Source organism: Porites lutea, chromosome 4 (genome assembly GCF_958299795.1).
Source record: "Porites lutea chromosome 4, jaPorLute2.1, whole genome shotgun sequence".
In the NCBI taxonomy this organism is placed as follows: domain Eukaryota; kingdom Metazoa; phylum Cnidaria; class Anthozoa; order Scleractinia; family Poritidae; genus Porites; species Porites lutea.
In genome coordinates, this window is record NC_133204.1 from 24,220,402 (window position 1) to 24,236,312 (window position 15,911).

The following is a 15,911-nucleotide window of genomic DNA, read 5'->3' on the forward strand; positions in this document are numbered from 1 at the left end:
AATAACGATTTGAAATAAAGTTATGATGTCAACGCTGGACATAATTGTGAAAAATCATCCTGTCAAAGATACAGGAGAAATCCAACGCTTTACAACGCTTAAATAGTAACAGGACATCCCAGAAACCCGGGACACCCAAAGATAGATATAGATAGATATAGATAGATCTATATAGATAGAAGTAGTCATCACTATAAATGGCACTTAGCAAGTTTCACCAGTGTAAATATATTTTAACGGACCCTTTGGTTCGTATATTGCCTTTGATAGTTAAAGTCCTTGTCTAAGTAAATAGCAATTGAGAATGACCAATTACACAATTACACTCATTTCATTCTTTTTTACTCAAAGCAGGTGGAGAAGCACAATGTTTCCATATTTACGCCATTCAGAGAAACAAGAACAGAAAGAAAAGAAGGTAGTTTGTTCTATTTAAAAACGAACAGGAGTGTATTATATGGTTTAAAAACTCGAAGCGAAGCCATTAAAGCTGATGATAAACGACTACTAGTTTTGAACGGCTTCAAAGTCTCTGATATAAATCAACTCATTCTTACACTGATATTTAGATTCGGGTTATCTCAATGAATTATTAATACAAATTGAATGAAAATTATTGCTTCACTTTTTGTAGCGATAGGAAATGGATGCGTCATTTATATACATCTCAGCTGGTAACTGAATTACGTATATTCGTATCTGGTCAACAAAGCAACATATTATAGAAAATAGATATAAAAACCCTTTAAAGATACAAAAGTATTCATATAGAGGATCCGAATATGATTTTATTAAAGAACTAACAGCTATCTTAAACACTAATTGTCCGGAGGCATTGAAAATTGATAAAACTATTCCTGACTTTATAGGTTTTAACCTTGACATCGAAAATCCTGGCATGCGTGAGAATATATTATAATTCTGAACTATGCGAGGCATGCAATAAATGATGGAGAGAGAGATTTGTGTCCTGTAATATTTTATCGAAAAGCGACATTATGAACCACAAGAAACTACTCGTTTAACGTAGCTAGAGAGTTTACATGGGACTAAAATATTGAGGCAAGAAAGAGAGAAAGAAACAGCGTAAACCAAACAGATCATTCATCGATTCATTTCATCTATCATGATCCTGGTGATCTCGGATCGCTGATCCTGATCCGGATCACTGAACCTGATCCAGATCATCCCAAAGGAACACACCCATAAATATACAACTGGTGGTGTAAAACGTAGCGCGCTAGGCCCTTCGGCTGACGAGGTTTATAGTTTTGTCGAAATTCGCATCGCGAGTGAAACGTGCGTGGATCACACAGCAAGGCAGAAACAGTTGTTGGATATGCTATTTATAAAATAACTTACATATTACGCGCGCTCTGAATGGCCGAGAGGCGTGTTGTATGAGAGTATGTAAACATGGTTGTGACGTCAAGATGGTTTGCTTTTCGCGTGCTTATCTCGCAAGCACGAATTTGAAAAAGTTCTAGAGTTGAAAACTCGACAAGTTTACTTTAGGTACCCATTCCCAACCAGCGGACATTTAAAGTAACAAAAATCCGTATTTTGGAAAGCTTTTTTTTGCAAAACAAGAACTGATTACGCGAGCAAGACTTCGTGTACCAGACTTCGCGACTGGTTAGAATTTCTTCTTTTAATCAGTGCCATAACAAAGAGTTTTGCGTTTTTTTTAGGAAAGGTTAATTTACAAAAGCAAAAAAAAAACTTTATTGCTATATTTACATAGCCTGACGCTTGAGGGGTTGGGAACATCCGTCGACAGTAATGCGAAACCTCGTGTCAAGATTTCTCCCAACCCCTCTCGTGTTTATATCAGGTTGTGCAAACACGGAAAATGTTTTCTGGTCCTTAAATATTTAACAGTTAGTAGTTGAAATTGAGGTGAATAGCTGCTGAAGACATAAAAAAACAATTACTATCATCAAATATCACATTCACACGACGTGATCTTAACATAATGAAAAAAGGAAACCATTTAAGTTTATAAAATCGATTGATCTGTAGTATTTTGATCTTCTTCCTGTTTACTTCCGAATATAGACATTTCGTGACGATATGCTTTCATTTCCTTTTGTCATGAATCGGTAGCTTTCTTTTCTGGCCAAAATTCGTTAGAAATCGATAGAAAAAACCATAGATGAAAAATCGATAGAAATCAGAAAAAACTGCAAGATTTAAAAGGTCAAAGATAACGAGTAAGCTAAGGGGATACCTGTTAAGTTTCAGTTAACTAAACCGTGGGAAGAGCTGGTCGTACTAACAGCAAAATTTAAAAAAGCAACGAAGCCAAAAGAAGAATCAACAAGTAATCTAGAAAATGGTAAATTGTGTCAGAATGTGAATATTCGAATTATATAATTTTGTACTAGTTAACATTCTTTTTCACGTGTCTTCGTAGAGTGAAGTATTTGTAGAGTGAAGTTTAAACTGCTCAGTATTCTTGTCTGTAAGAAACTCTGCCTTCATCTGCGTGCATATTTTTGTACTGCGTGCATATTTTTTGTTTCGAAGACGTTGACAAATAATGTAACATAAATTTAAATATAAACTTAACCTTTCAAAAAACCTTTGTTCAAACCGATTTAACTTCCTTAAAATGCATGGACTGAGTGCAGAACGCTAAGCCCCGTCCTGATAAGTAATTACGGACCTTAAGTTAGGGTGGACGGTAAGGTGGAGGACGGAAACCGGAAATAAAAGTTGCCCAATTTGGGGCTAATAGAGTACCGAAGTGATGACGACATAAAAATGAAATTTGTAAAATTATGGGATTTGTTAAGATATTCTCAAAGAACAACGTCCAAGACGCCTACTCGCCAAAAATTAGCAATTTGGGGTAGATTATCTCTGAGATATTAGCCCAGTTATGCTCCGATGACTCTATACAAATCCTTCTAAATGTTACCCGGTTCCTAATCTTATGAACCAAGCCAAATTTAGAAGGATTTTTATGGAATCGAGAAAATTGCCCCGAATTCCTAATTTTTGGCGAGTAGGCGTCTTGGACGTTGTTCTTTCAGAATATCTTAACAAGTCCCATAATTTTACAAATTTCATTTTTATGTCGTCATCACTTCGGTACTCTATTAGCATATATCTCAGCCGTCGAACCTACGTCGTCTGCACGTCGCGACGGTGAGAGCGCTGAGTGCGGCGGTGTCTCGAGAACGTGAGTTTTTTCTTCGTGTTTTCGTCTTCAAAACATCTTTATTTTAACAGAATACCGGTTTAATCAGTTTCTGGGGTGTCTAGTTTACTTACTTAAACACTATTTTATGATTGAATATAACAGCAGCAAGTGGTGCAACTGCAGGATTCACTGAGGATTAGAATTCCCAGCGATAAAATAATCACATTTAAGTATTCTCTCACCACCTGAACTAATCGACTTTTACCCTTTTTTTCATTCACGAAGTTTTTAGTTCATTTTTTCTGTTTTAGTTGTAGGCCAAAATGAAATTACGTGTCAATTGGTTCACATTTATTCGACAAAATAAAGCCCTTTATAAAGCAGGATGAAGGAACTTGTTTATTTTTGCGCGCAATTTGTCAATCCTATTTAATAATTTGTTCTTCTTTTAATGAAGATGGAGTGGAGTGAAGATCACGATATTCAGCTTGCTAAAGAAGTTCTTGTAAGTGAGCCCTACCGCTTCAAGCCCAGAGCTGTGTAGGCTCGATTACCAGCCGAAAGAACTGTGAAGCGTGCGAAATTTGGCAATACTTAGATCGCAATAGGCTTAGTGGAGCGACGCACATTTACTTTCGAGCACTCAACTAAATTTCATCGTACAAGGGAACGAATTTCTCATGCGATATGACACCATCATAATTATGAAAGTCGACCAAAAGCTCTCGGATCTCTTTCAGGGAACTCATTCTCAAACCTTCAATAAAGTTAAGAAAAGTCTTTGACTGTCACCTCTGCTAAACTTAAAGCTTGTTTCTTTCGCCAAGTCGACGTCGGCCCTCCCCAACCTAGCCGTCCACCTAAACTTAATCGGTAATATCCACCGAACGTAGTTGTTTGGTTTACTTCAAATGCACAAGATTTTGCATCCGCTCCGTTTGAAAGTTTCAGTTGCAAACTAGTTGTGATAACATCACTGGAAACTTTTTTTTGCAATGATTATAACTAGCGGCTAAGGGTTATCAGATGATTAGCTATTTTCCATAAATATGGTATATGCAGCTTATTTACTGGAAAATACAATTTTGGAGTTGTCCCGGGTGGGGCATTCGCACCCTATTTTTAAGCCCTACCGTGGGGTATTTGCGGCTTTTCCAAAACAAAATGGCAAATGCCCGACGAATTCCCGGGTGGGGATGGGCACGTTTGGAAGTGACCGAGCCATAAACTCACACACCAAGCACTCTTCTCATCAATATCTTGTTAGGATCGCTATTTTTCTCAGTAATATCAAGCAGGTATGTAAGCCCTCCGGAACTTTACAGCGTTAACAATTTTCCTTAAATTTGTTTGTCCTCTTGGCGAGAAGTTCCCCGCATGAGCCTCGCATTTATGATCAAGGCCTACTCGTCCCAGGACCGTCGGAGAATACAAGTATTGTCTATACCGGGGTATTCAAATCGATATTAGCGATTTTTCACGATTTTAACGATTTATAAAGGAAGCGCCGCTAATGTTGTTTTTTCGGCACAAGTCAGAACGTACTGCTGAGAAATCCACGAGTAACAATTGGTCAACAACGTGAAAAAGAGAAGTTAGGATCCCAAACTATGACACACACAAGTTTCTATCTAAAACTCTTTATTTTGTACATAAATAATAACCAAAACGGTTCTTCTTAGCATTTCCTATCGTGGATTTTAATTCCAGTCGAAGCCATGTCTGAATCGTAGGGCTAAAAGATTTCCCTAGATAGATTTTCACCTTTTTCCTTTATCAATTGATAAAAATCATTTGATTGCTATCAATTTTTGTCCATTTCGACTTTTATGTATTGAATTAAAAAAAAACATACTCCGGGATGTAACTACACCCTGAAATGCGCGGTGACAGATCTCATCGTACAAAAACTGGGCACCTACAAACCTGGCCAATATCAGCCATCAGAGGAAGATCTTAAACCTGGTTTTAAAGAACAGATAGGATTTTTTTAACGATTTTTTAAAAAAATGATAATTGTTTGTTCCTCAGGCGACTCTCAATTGCAACTCAATTGTCAAAAAATTAACTGTTTGCACGGATGTTTTCCTTTCTTGATGAGAGATGTATCCTCCGATATAAGTCGATGAAATCGGTAAAAATCAAGATAAGTCGATGAAAGAAACGAGTGTGTCATCGATTTCTACTGATTGATTGGTACAGTCGATATCAATTAAATCACACTCATCGATTGATAAATCGATACGGATTTTTATCGATTGACTAACGCATCGGTTGCGCTTAAATTTCATCGATTCGAACACCATGGAGTTTGTAAAAAAAATTCGTTTTAAATCAGTGCGTTGAAGCATTTACGGCAAAATCAACAACAATCAGTGAGGATTTTTTCTAGCCTGAGAAAAACATCCGTTTTTCCTCGCTCTTCGCCGATGGGGACGTTTCGCGCGGAGGAACATCTGCGAGTCAGGGACAGAAATTTCACACTGATGACGTAAAATCTGTCCGGAATCCGGTCAGAAGGGCTGATTGGTCAACGGAGTAGTTACATTGTTTTAGTTATTGTTTACGAATGACAGACAAAAGACAAGAGGCCACAAAGGTCAAATGTAAACCCGAAGAATCTCTAACAAAACAGTCAATATTTGTGGAATATAGTCTTCTCTTGAAGACGCATTTGAGTTTTGCTGGAGCTCGTTGGCAGAAGAACACAACACTTTACCAAAATCGACCAGAGGACACATAAAATTGGGCAAATTTGTATTTGGAACCCCATGACTACTCGATTTATTATAAGAAAATCGGTTTGCGTCATCAGCATTGAGTTTCTGCGGCTGAGTCGCCGGCGTTCCTCCTCGCGAAACGTCCTCGGCGGCGAAGAGCGAGGAGAAACGGATGTTTTCGCAGGCTAGGATTTTTCAATTTTAAAGCGTTTAAAAGCACGAATAATCACATGCTAATTCGGATTAAATTTAGCTTTTAAATACACTGGCTATTGCATGTCGCGTGAAGTTCTAGTTTTCTTCAAAGAATAGCCAAATGCTGCGGGCATTTATTTGAATTTTTACGTTCGACTTTTTCCAATGGGCGCGTTTCTGTAACGTGGATTCACGAGTGGCTCATAGCTGCCCTTGAGTGAATTTGATGGTTGGACTATTGCTCCACGGTATGTTGTTTATGAATTGTATACTTTACTCTTTTTTACAAGTAATGAAGAGGACAGAAGAGGAGGATACTGAGCAGGAAGATCAGTGTCATGTCAAGCCGGGGTAAGAACTTTTATTTTATGGTCCTGCTGTTAAGGTGGCTGAACACAGTTTTGGCAGTTTTTGAGTACATGTCATTTGCCAAATCATGACAAGAGAAGGGTTGCAGCTCAAAAGCTGAAACTTGGGAAGTGAAAATATACTGATGAAAGATTTTGATTGACAAGTAACTTTGACGTTTTCGAAGTTTCCATGGCAACATAAACGATTGAATAAAACCTTAAAATAGGCCTTGAACATTTATACATTGTATAAAATTTCTTTGCTCTTCTAATTGAAAACGTGTTTTTTTTTATAAAAGGTAAGCAGTTCGAGGGCTAATAACAAATGAGAAATGACCCTTTTCCCTTTTCGTTATATACATAAGAAAGCAGTACGGTCCATACCTTCCCCACTTATGCGAAAGGTGTGTGGTTGTAACTTAACAGGCTAACCGTGTGCAATAAAGGAATGTTACCAGAACACGCATCACAACATTTGTAACGACTATACATCATAAAATGTACTTATAAGTACCAAGATAAAAAAAAGTTTCGTGTTCATGGATTTAGTAGATGTGAAAAGTAGGGGAGATGTCAAATTTAAGGCATCATGGGCCCATCATGGGCGGTATTCAAAATCTGATCATTTGTTCAAGATGGCGTTCAGTGAACACCTCGACTGCTGAGTGAATATTGGTTAATTACGCTGTAGAATTATACGATTTTGCGTTGATTCTCCTTCTGAAACTTTTGAAAACAAACTCTGTCGAATTCTCAGGAAAAAAAAAACAGTCTCATTCTGTTGATAAGTGTATCACTTGCATCCCATTTGCATATAGCGCCTTTGACCGAGAAAAGTCGGCACAGATCAATGCTTCAATCATGAAAAGCACTGAAGGTGGGTCCTACGGTTCGCCGAAAATTTTGATTTCACCGTGAAATCAGTGCAACTAGTGCTTCCCGGAACGAGAACAAGGTATAAACACCGTCCTTTCTTTTCTTATTCAGCAAGATGTTCATTTTCTCGGTATAGTAAGAGAAGTTGAGGGGGTCATTTTGCAAGGGCTTAGTTTTCTGTTGGCATCTAGTCTGCATTTCCCTTCGTTTACGATTTGTAGCGGGGCTCCCACGCGCGGACAGAGCCCCATACTCATAGAATATGGTCAACCTCTTTTCGTTTGGTTGTCACGTGATTGACCGAGCGTACGTACGTGTCTACGGATTGTACGGGTGGGGTAGGGGAGACTATCAAAAGGAAGGGAGGGGTATCTCAGGCGTATCTTGGCAATTTCACATCTTTTACATTGCACATTCACAATATGGTCCATCGACAGCTGTCAAAACAGGATAGCCACTGACCAGTGTCCCATGACCATATCGCGGGGTCATATGTCAACTCATCGAGGTGACGTGATTTATTTGGAAGCTGTCCGCTGACCGGTTAATTGTTTTACTAGATCGCGATCGCGATCGCGATCGCGATCTCATACTTCCTAGCTAGTTTGGGATCGGAGAACAGGAAAACTGATACACATATTGGACATCAATCGTGTGATCAATTGACAGCTGTCAAGACAGGGTATCCGCTGATAAGTATCCTTTGACCGTATAGCAGGCTCAGGTGTCGACCCATCGAGGTCAAGTGTTATTTGGAGGTTATCCGCTAACAAGGTACTGGTTATCAAATGATCGCAGGCTCAAGTTTTTTTTAAAATTCATATGAAATATGTTGTGTTTATGTGCCGCGCAATTAAAATTTTGATTTCAAACTGACCTCGAACGCATCTGCTACAGGCAGTGAAGACAGTTGCTTTTGACTCTTCTCACCACGTTCTCGCGTTGGTCACGCTCCACGTCCAATTTTTATGCTCTGATTGGTCAAAATTTGGCAGGTGATTTCATGCGGAAAATTTATGCAGCATCTTGAATCATGTTAACTTTGACAGCTAAAGCTGAAAGCGTTTGTCAACTTGTGATGTTTTTAACTGTCTTTTTCCATTGGATGTACAAAATAAAATTAAGCTGCTATCAGGAGTCTTCTGTTATTCATGGCTAGTTTGTTTATAGGGTTTTTGGTTGAGAAATATCTCACTTGTCAAAGTCGAAAATCCGATTTTGGATGGCATCGTTTTCGTTTTCACCTTGCTTAATGCGTAAGAGAATTGCAAAGACGGAAGTAGCCTACGTAGCAAGCGTTTCCAATCAAGTTAGTGTCGAAAGTTAGAGCGGGAGTAAAAAAAAAAGATAGAAGGGGCAGTGGGGGGAGCAGAGGAAACGCTTGCCCGCAAACCCCACGATTCTGGAAAACGCCCCTTGATATTTCACGGTTCGGTTCATTTGTAAATTGACAGCTCGTCAAAATAGAAGTATAACGAACAGATTACCCCTGGATTACCAGATTTGTAAAATTACTTTGTTCTCTAATAGAACACGTTCCAGGCGATTGCAAGAACTGTAATTAAAAAAAAGGTTTACGATAAAAGGTTAAAACTCTGAGCGATTGCTGCGGAATTTCTTGTTTTTTATTGTTCTTAAACCTTGTCGCCAAAAATGATTTGTCCGGAACAATTCACTCCGCCGGCTATAAGTTTTGCAGAGCAGCTGCTCTTCAGTCCATGTCGAAACGTTCTCTACAATACATGCCGCTAAATTTCCAATGAACAAAAAGAATCTTTTCATTTCAAAAAGCTGGCAAATCGCTTGTACATGGCGGCTTTAGTTGCTGTCGAGTACCGATGTTCTGATTTACGTTATGATATCTTCAACAAACAGTCCATTTTTTCCAGTCAGATCCGCACGCCGTCATTCTCAATAAATTGGCCTTCCCTAGTCTCCACTGCCCGATCTCCAATTTTACTTTGAAGACTCTGATCTCATAAACCTTCGCACAAACACGATTCAAATAAATATCAGTCCAAAGCATTTGTAATCTGGGACCACAAATCAGAAAATGTTGCAAAGAATATTTAGTTATGTTTCTGGCTGTCAAAGAAAGCTTTGAGCGATTTTCTTGCCTCGAGTTCGTCTTTGAAGAAAGCAATCATCCGTTACTACACGTGACATAACGTACGTTTGAAGACACGAAGCCGTCAAAATGACAGTCACGGAATCACGGTAGTACGCAACGCAATTCTTGAAAGAGGAACATTTTCAATACCGACAGTATTTTGAAGAAGAAAAAAAATCAAACGCGCTAGTATTCTGGGACTCACTTTTTATCAAAAATAAGGACTGAACGATGGTAATTCGCTAAGGATGACGGAACAGGAAGATATTTTGTCGTGTTACTTTACGATCGAGGACTTCGATACTTTCGTTGGAGGCTGCCTTCAGGAACCCAAGCCAATTGTCAGGTATGCTTTAGATAAATGTCTAAATGTGTGAATAAAAGAGGACTGGGAAAATTTGGAGCTATACGACATGAAGAATAATGCCACAGAAAGCAACTACTAAATTAAAGTTTTTGTCACCGTAAAAACCTGTGCTTCGTTTTTGAATTATGTCAGTTCAACGAGTCTCGATATTGCTTTGAAAATATCTTCTAGTGAAAGAAGAAGAGTTGTTCTATTGATGGAAAGTGTCCAAATTTCTCCTTGCGGCTTCATTTGCGAACGCAAGGAGAGTTGATGTTAGCAAATTTCGGCTCGAAAATACGGCCATTTTGAGACTCCGACCACGAAAACTGATATTCCTACTTTTCTCGAAAATAAAAGCCTTTTTGCGAGAACAACTTACATCAGATTACTTATCTACCTAAAAGCTATTTATGGACAAAAAATGAAGGAATTCGATTTTTCAACTCTTGCCCCTCAATGGTCGATTACATTTCCTGACCGTCGCTCGTAAGCTTTAAGCTCGAAGACTCAGGATTTTTAGAGACACTTTAATACTTGTCTTCCTGAATGAAAATTGTTGTCTCTGTATATGTTTCACCGAATTATATTTCTTTTATTGATTGTTAGTAGTCTCTCTTGTAATTTTAATCGCTGTGCCGATTGTTTTCAGTCGTTCAGTGAACAACACTTCCAGGAGTACTCAAAACGTCGCGCGTTAAAACATTTTAAAATAAAAAAATAAACATAATACATTCTTTATTATGTTGGAGCGTAACTCTGTTAATGTTCATTCAAACACTCGTCACAGTTCGCAGTGCAAAAGTGTGAACCGGCTGGCCGTATAGGTGATTTTGGAAATTTTTTTAACGGTTTAGCTAAAGCCCACGCGTGCCTCGATCGTCCTGAATATTGAATGATAGCAATTTGTATTACAAACTTGTAAAATACTGCATTCTGTTGTCCGAGGTCTGTATGAGAAAAACAGTGCCTCATAGTACTGTTTTGCCTCAGATGTGATGTATAAATGAGATAAAAGGTTGGTTTACACGCACCCAGATTTGTTGGCAAGATTTTGTAAAGTAAACTTGTCGAACGCAAAAAAATTCGGCCTAATTAATTTATGGTGATCATAATAAATGTGATCTAAGATGATTGCCTGTTTTTGGGTGTACATATGAGGCTATATAAAAAAATCAAGTCGATGTAAGATTTGGTTCACTCGTGGGCTGTTTGCAAATTATTTTTTTCTAAAATCACTTAGCCTTTCCCCGAAGAGCCACATGAATGTGCTCTAAAGTTAACTGAATTGTGGAATACAAGTTTACTGTTTGATTTAAATTATAAATTTATTAATGGGAGCCTCGGTTTTAGCCCGGGCAAAATCTATATATACACATGAAGTAAATAAAGTAGAGAGTGTTTGGGTACATCAAGGAGTTGACTTGTGTCCTATTTATAGATAATATTGAGCACCTTTATTCAGGCAATGCTGCAAATTTGCATGTTTCTTTCCCATTGGTATGAGTCATAGAATGTCCTAAAACAGTTTCGAAACTGAAAATGGCATATTTGTGATTACAAAGCTTGATGAAGTCAATAGATTTTAAAAGTTACAAGAATTAAGTTCATGAGATATTCAGCCACTATTTGTTTAATGATTGTGTCACTATAAGCACAAACATATGTTATTACAATTTTTTTGTATTATAAAAGCTCTTCAAAATGTAAAATTCATACCCATGTTTACAATCTTCTGTCATCAGGGACAACATAGAGCGAGACCCCTTTCCTTTCTTGTGATCCCCCTCCCTCCCCCAAATTTTGCCTAATAGGCGATTTCCGAGTTTCTCCGGGCCTCTGTTTCACATCAAGTGTAGGTACTTCGTGCTCCATGTTTAAGATTGAAATGAAGAATTTTGATCTGTTTTTCTTCACAGAAAAAATCTAAATAAATATTAGTCTATGAAGTTGAGAAAAAATATCGAAGGAAAGGACTATATCTGTTGAAAAACAAAGCATATAGCCTGCCAAATTTCTCAACCTTGAAAATTCTACATCTACAATGCATCACAATCGTAGTGCGCACACCACCTGGGAATAAGTAACGGTAACAATACTGAGCGGAGTACAATTCAGGAAGTAAGCAGGCAAGTAACTTCAATTTGACTGAGCGCGTAGCCCGAGGATTTGAAATTACAAGCACGATTACCCCTTCCAAAGCAAAAACATCTGTCGTAGACTTGAGGAATCGATCGTTTTCTTTGCTTTCAAGGCTTTCTAAATCAATAGTGTTTAACAAGTTGGTTGTCAAAATATAAAGAAAATAATATCTGACTATGGGTCATTGGACCATTTTACCGTTCATGCATTTTCCTTTCAAGCTGTGGCTGGAGAACCTGGTAGCTATTTTTCATTGATTTTGATTGGTAATCTTGGGCAATGTAATTAAATATCACTGGGACGTTGATTAATATCTATTTCCAATAGAAATCGATAACGATTAATTTATCGATTGTTATCGATTATTATCAGGGAGACTTCATTCTGAAGGATTTCAACGTTAAAACGATGTTGTCTGTATGGTATTATTGAGCCGTTCAGTGTATTACATTAGCTTGCATTTCTTTTCCTTAAAGAAAAAAAACAATAACCTCTTTTATTTTAGCTTTAGCGCCGATCGTCGGGCGAGTTCCAAACCAGTTTTCCCGCTTGTTTCCGAAGGTAATATGAGAAATACATGCATGGAAAAAATAACCTGGCTTGTTTTGCTGTGGGTTTTATCGGTGATATCAAGGTTTACTTATTTTTCAAACAAAGTTAGGGATGGACTTACCATTGGTTAAATTACGCTTAGTTGAATGCACTATTGAATAACAGCTTTCATCGAACCAACTACAACCCCTTTTTGTGCCCATGCCAAAGATGGCTGCCATCTGCAGAACTTCCGTTCTCGTGCATATACCTCATTGAAGTAGATTCCAGTCTGAGAGAGACTGCAAGGAAACAAATGCATGATGCAGTCGATAGAGCTGGATTGAATGGACATGTATGTAAGAATCGATTAAAACCACAGAAACAAAAAATGGCACGCGATGAACAATACGCCAGAAATAGTTGCTGAAGTTAAAAATATAATGCTTTGAGACTAAAGCCGCTGGGAATGTCATGTACCCTAAACCACAATAGGGTTCTCAAATCACGCTTTCCCGCCTTCTTTTCTTCTCAATCCCGCCATCCCGCCCGCCCGAATCCCGATCCCGTCCCATTTTTTTTACGAGATTTTTTTGCTTGATTATTGAAATAGACGTTATATAAGACCTACCTTCTAACAATTGTCAGTTTTGATGGTCAAGGTTCTCAACATCACAATTAGCGACCGTAACTTTTAACTAGAAATACGTGTATCGCAGAACCTCGCGAAGCTCGGGGGAGGGGGGCATAAAATGTCAGGGATGGAAGGGGGAGAGAATTGGAGTAAATGTACATGTGTAATATAGTAAAAGAAAATGGCTGTGAGAGTGAATAACTGCAGGCGAATATGGGCAAACACATGCTATCTTTAATGTGTAATATGTGATATTTGTCCTATCTGACCCCTATTTTTTTCCTTTTTCCCCCACTACGGAGCCTGGTCCCAGGCTATGTCATTAAGGATGCAGCTGAGCAGAACTATGAAAGTGATCATGACTCATGATTACTGAATATGCGGTACCCTCATTAGCACTGAATTATCACAGTAAAAATTACCAAATCATTTATGGAAGTGTTTATATAGTTATATTTGTGTACATGCCTGAGAAACAAATACTCATGCAAAAGTGAATTTGTATGAAATGTCCACATAAAAGTAATGTTGAAGGTGATCAGTATTTCAATTCTCGATCAACAGGCATGAGCTTGTTGAGACATGGTTGCCAGAGGCATAGTTTTTTTGAAATTCCCAGACTGGCAGTCAAATGTACACTTTCCCTGACCAAATGAATTGACAATTTGTGCTGATATTAATGGATTCCAAATTCCAGTCAAAACTTCGTGTACTGGACACAGATGATGTAAAGCAAAAGACTTCTTTGTTTTCTGTTCAGGGAAAATCTGCTTGGTATGTTTTCATGGTTTGTTCTTTTGTTTTATATGTCATCTGTGCGTGTTACACAAAATAAATGCCCAAACTCTCATCACAGCCAACCTGTCCACCTACTTAATACATGAATTTTTCGTGAATGTAAAGTGCAGAATGGATGGATCTCATAGAAAACCCTATATCTGCTTGTTGTTTGATTTCTTGATACAATATTCTGCCAATCGAACATGTTTAACTTCGGTGAGTATGCAGAAATATGTCACCTCCCTCTGGCTTCTTTGAAAGAGTTACATTTAATTTCCCTGACTTATATTGAAAATCTCTGACTTTACTTACGGGGAATGATTAATTTTCCTCACATGTCACACACTAATATTGTGAGGAGATCCGAAATGGAGGTGTTCTTTTCAAATATTAAACATGATCGAAAATAGGAGGCCAGCAAAAATAATTTTTTGTTATGCTTGACTTAAAAGACACATTTGTGTTTATGTATAATGCTGCTATACAATGATAATATATTTTACTTGGGATGGTTTTGGGGAAGTAAATGTAATGAAAATTGTAACCGAAAATGTTGTTCAGCAAGCTTACTGTAAAACCCATTGTTGCTCATGGTGTAAACACTGATCGGCTGTCCCGAGTCTTTGGAAAGATATTCTTGAAGTGCATAATTCTTGCTGCCTATCGCTGCATCGAAGAAGATAATTTTGACTGTAAACTTTAAGGGTTGCCTGATCCAGTCTTTTGGAAGCGTCGGCAGTCGGTGTTCCCTCTCTTCATCGGTTTCGTTTACAATGTAATTGTAGTATTTTGTCGCTGCCTCTGTACACGTTTGTGGTCGCTGTGTTGACGACGTTGCCTTCGCTGTGCTAAAGCGATGTTCTCTGCTTCGCGGCTGTCTTCTTCGATCCGCTCGCCGACTATGAATTTTAATCGGCGTTCTCCAGAGGAGTTTCAATGGAAAATCTTCCTCGGCAAGGATTTGCAGGCACTTGCTGTGCTTGCAGTTCTGTGTCATTTGGATGGGAAATTGTCCGTGATTCACCGATGGTAAACATTGTTTCACAGACGATGAGTAAACACAACAGCCTTTCATAAATAATACATGAAATGCGCCTTGGTCATCGGCGGCAAAGTCTATGTTGCCTGGAAACGCAAAATGCTCCATGACGTCATTGGCGGACACCAAGAATATATATTCATGAAAAGATTGATTTATGGCGCATCGAATTTGCAGCTGGCTAAGACCACGCGCGGTTAGCAGACTGCGCGCGCGCTTCGCGCGTTTATTGTTGGAGTTACGAATTTACCAGTCAGTGAGGTATAATCTCACTTACTAGCACTTGGCGAAGGTCTTATACCTCGAGGGCTTTGTTTCTCACAGTCTGGATTAGAATCGGGAGCTTCCTCATAAAGTTCAGTGTAGGGGACACTCCCATACCCAGCGTCTTCGATCCGAAAGTCAGCATGTGCAGTACGGGACGAAGACTCGAGGTACAAGATTGTCAAGGAGACTGTTCACTTGGGCACACATGTCACACGGGACGAAATAACGTGTTTCCGTATTTTGTAAACTCGACGGAAACGGGAAGTTGCTTATTTCCGTCAAGTTTCCGCCATGCGGAAACATGGTGATCCAGTTTTCCATGGATGGGACGCGTTTCCGCCGTGTCTCCGCGTCGGAAACGAACGATCATGTTTCCGTCACATTTCTGTTCGGTTCAAATTTCCGTCCTTTCTTGTTTTCGTTACGTTTCAGGTGATATATATTTTCTCTTTTTTTAACCCATGTCCAAGGTCGCATGATCAATGTTTCAACTTCACCTTTGCGTACAATCAAGGTAAATGAAGGTAAATTTACCCTCGAGATCGGGCCATTAAACGGTTCTCATGCATTACTTTCGCGCATTGCATTGATGCAAAGACTGTGAAGTGTGTGAGGTTTCCATTGCTTTCGATTCTAAGTGTTAAAAATCGCAGAGAATACCGACAGCTTTCGATATTTGCCAGATTGATCTCAATCAGTACTGGCGTAAAAATAAAATGATCTAAGACTGATAAAACAGAGAGAAAACAAGAGAGAATGGGCTCACGCTCATT

The 15,911-nt window shown here is 38.7% G+C and overlaps 1 protein-coding gene across 1 annotated transcript in view; it reads left to right on the forward strand.

Moving 5' to 3' along the window:
• LOC140934428 (uncharacterized) overlaps positions 1-15,911 on the forward strand; it is a gene marked incomplete at its 3' end in the record, with an annotated part of 57,442 nt that overhangs the window by 2,207 nt on the left and 39,324 nt on the right. Inside the window, exons 2-3 of the mRNA XM_073384055.1 lie at positions 355-418; positions 6,354-6,414. Coding sequence (XP_073240156.1) covers positions 6,356-6,414 — 59 coding nt within the window. The remainder of the gene's footprint in view (positions 1-354; positions 419-6,353; positions 6,415-15,911) is intronic.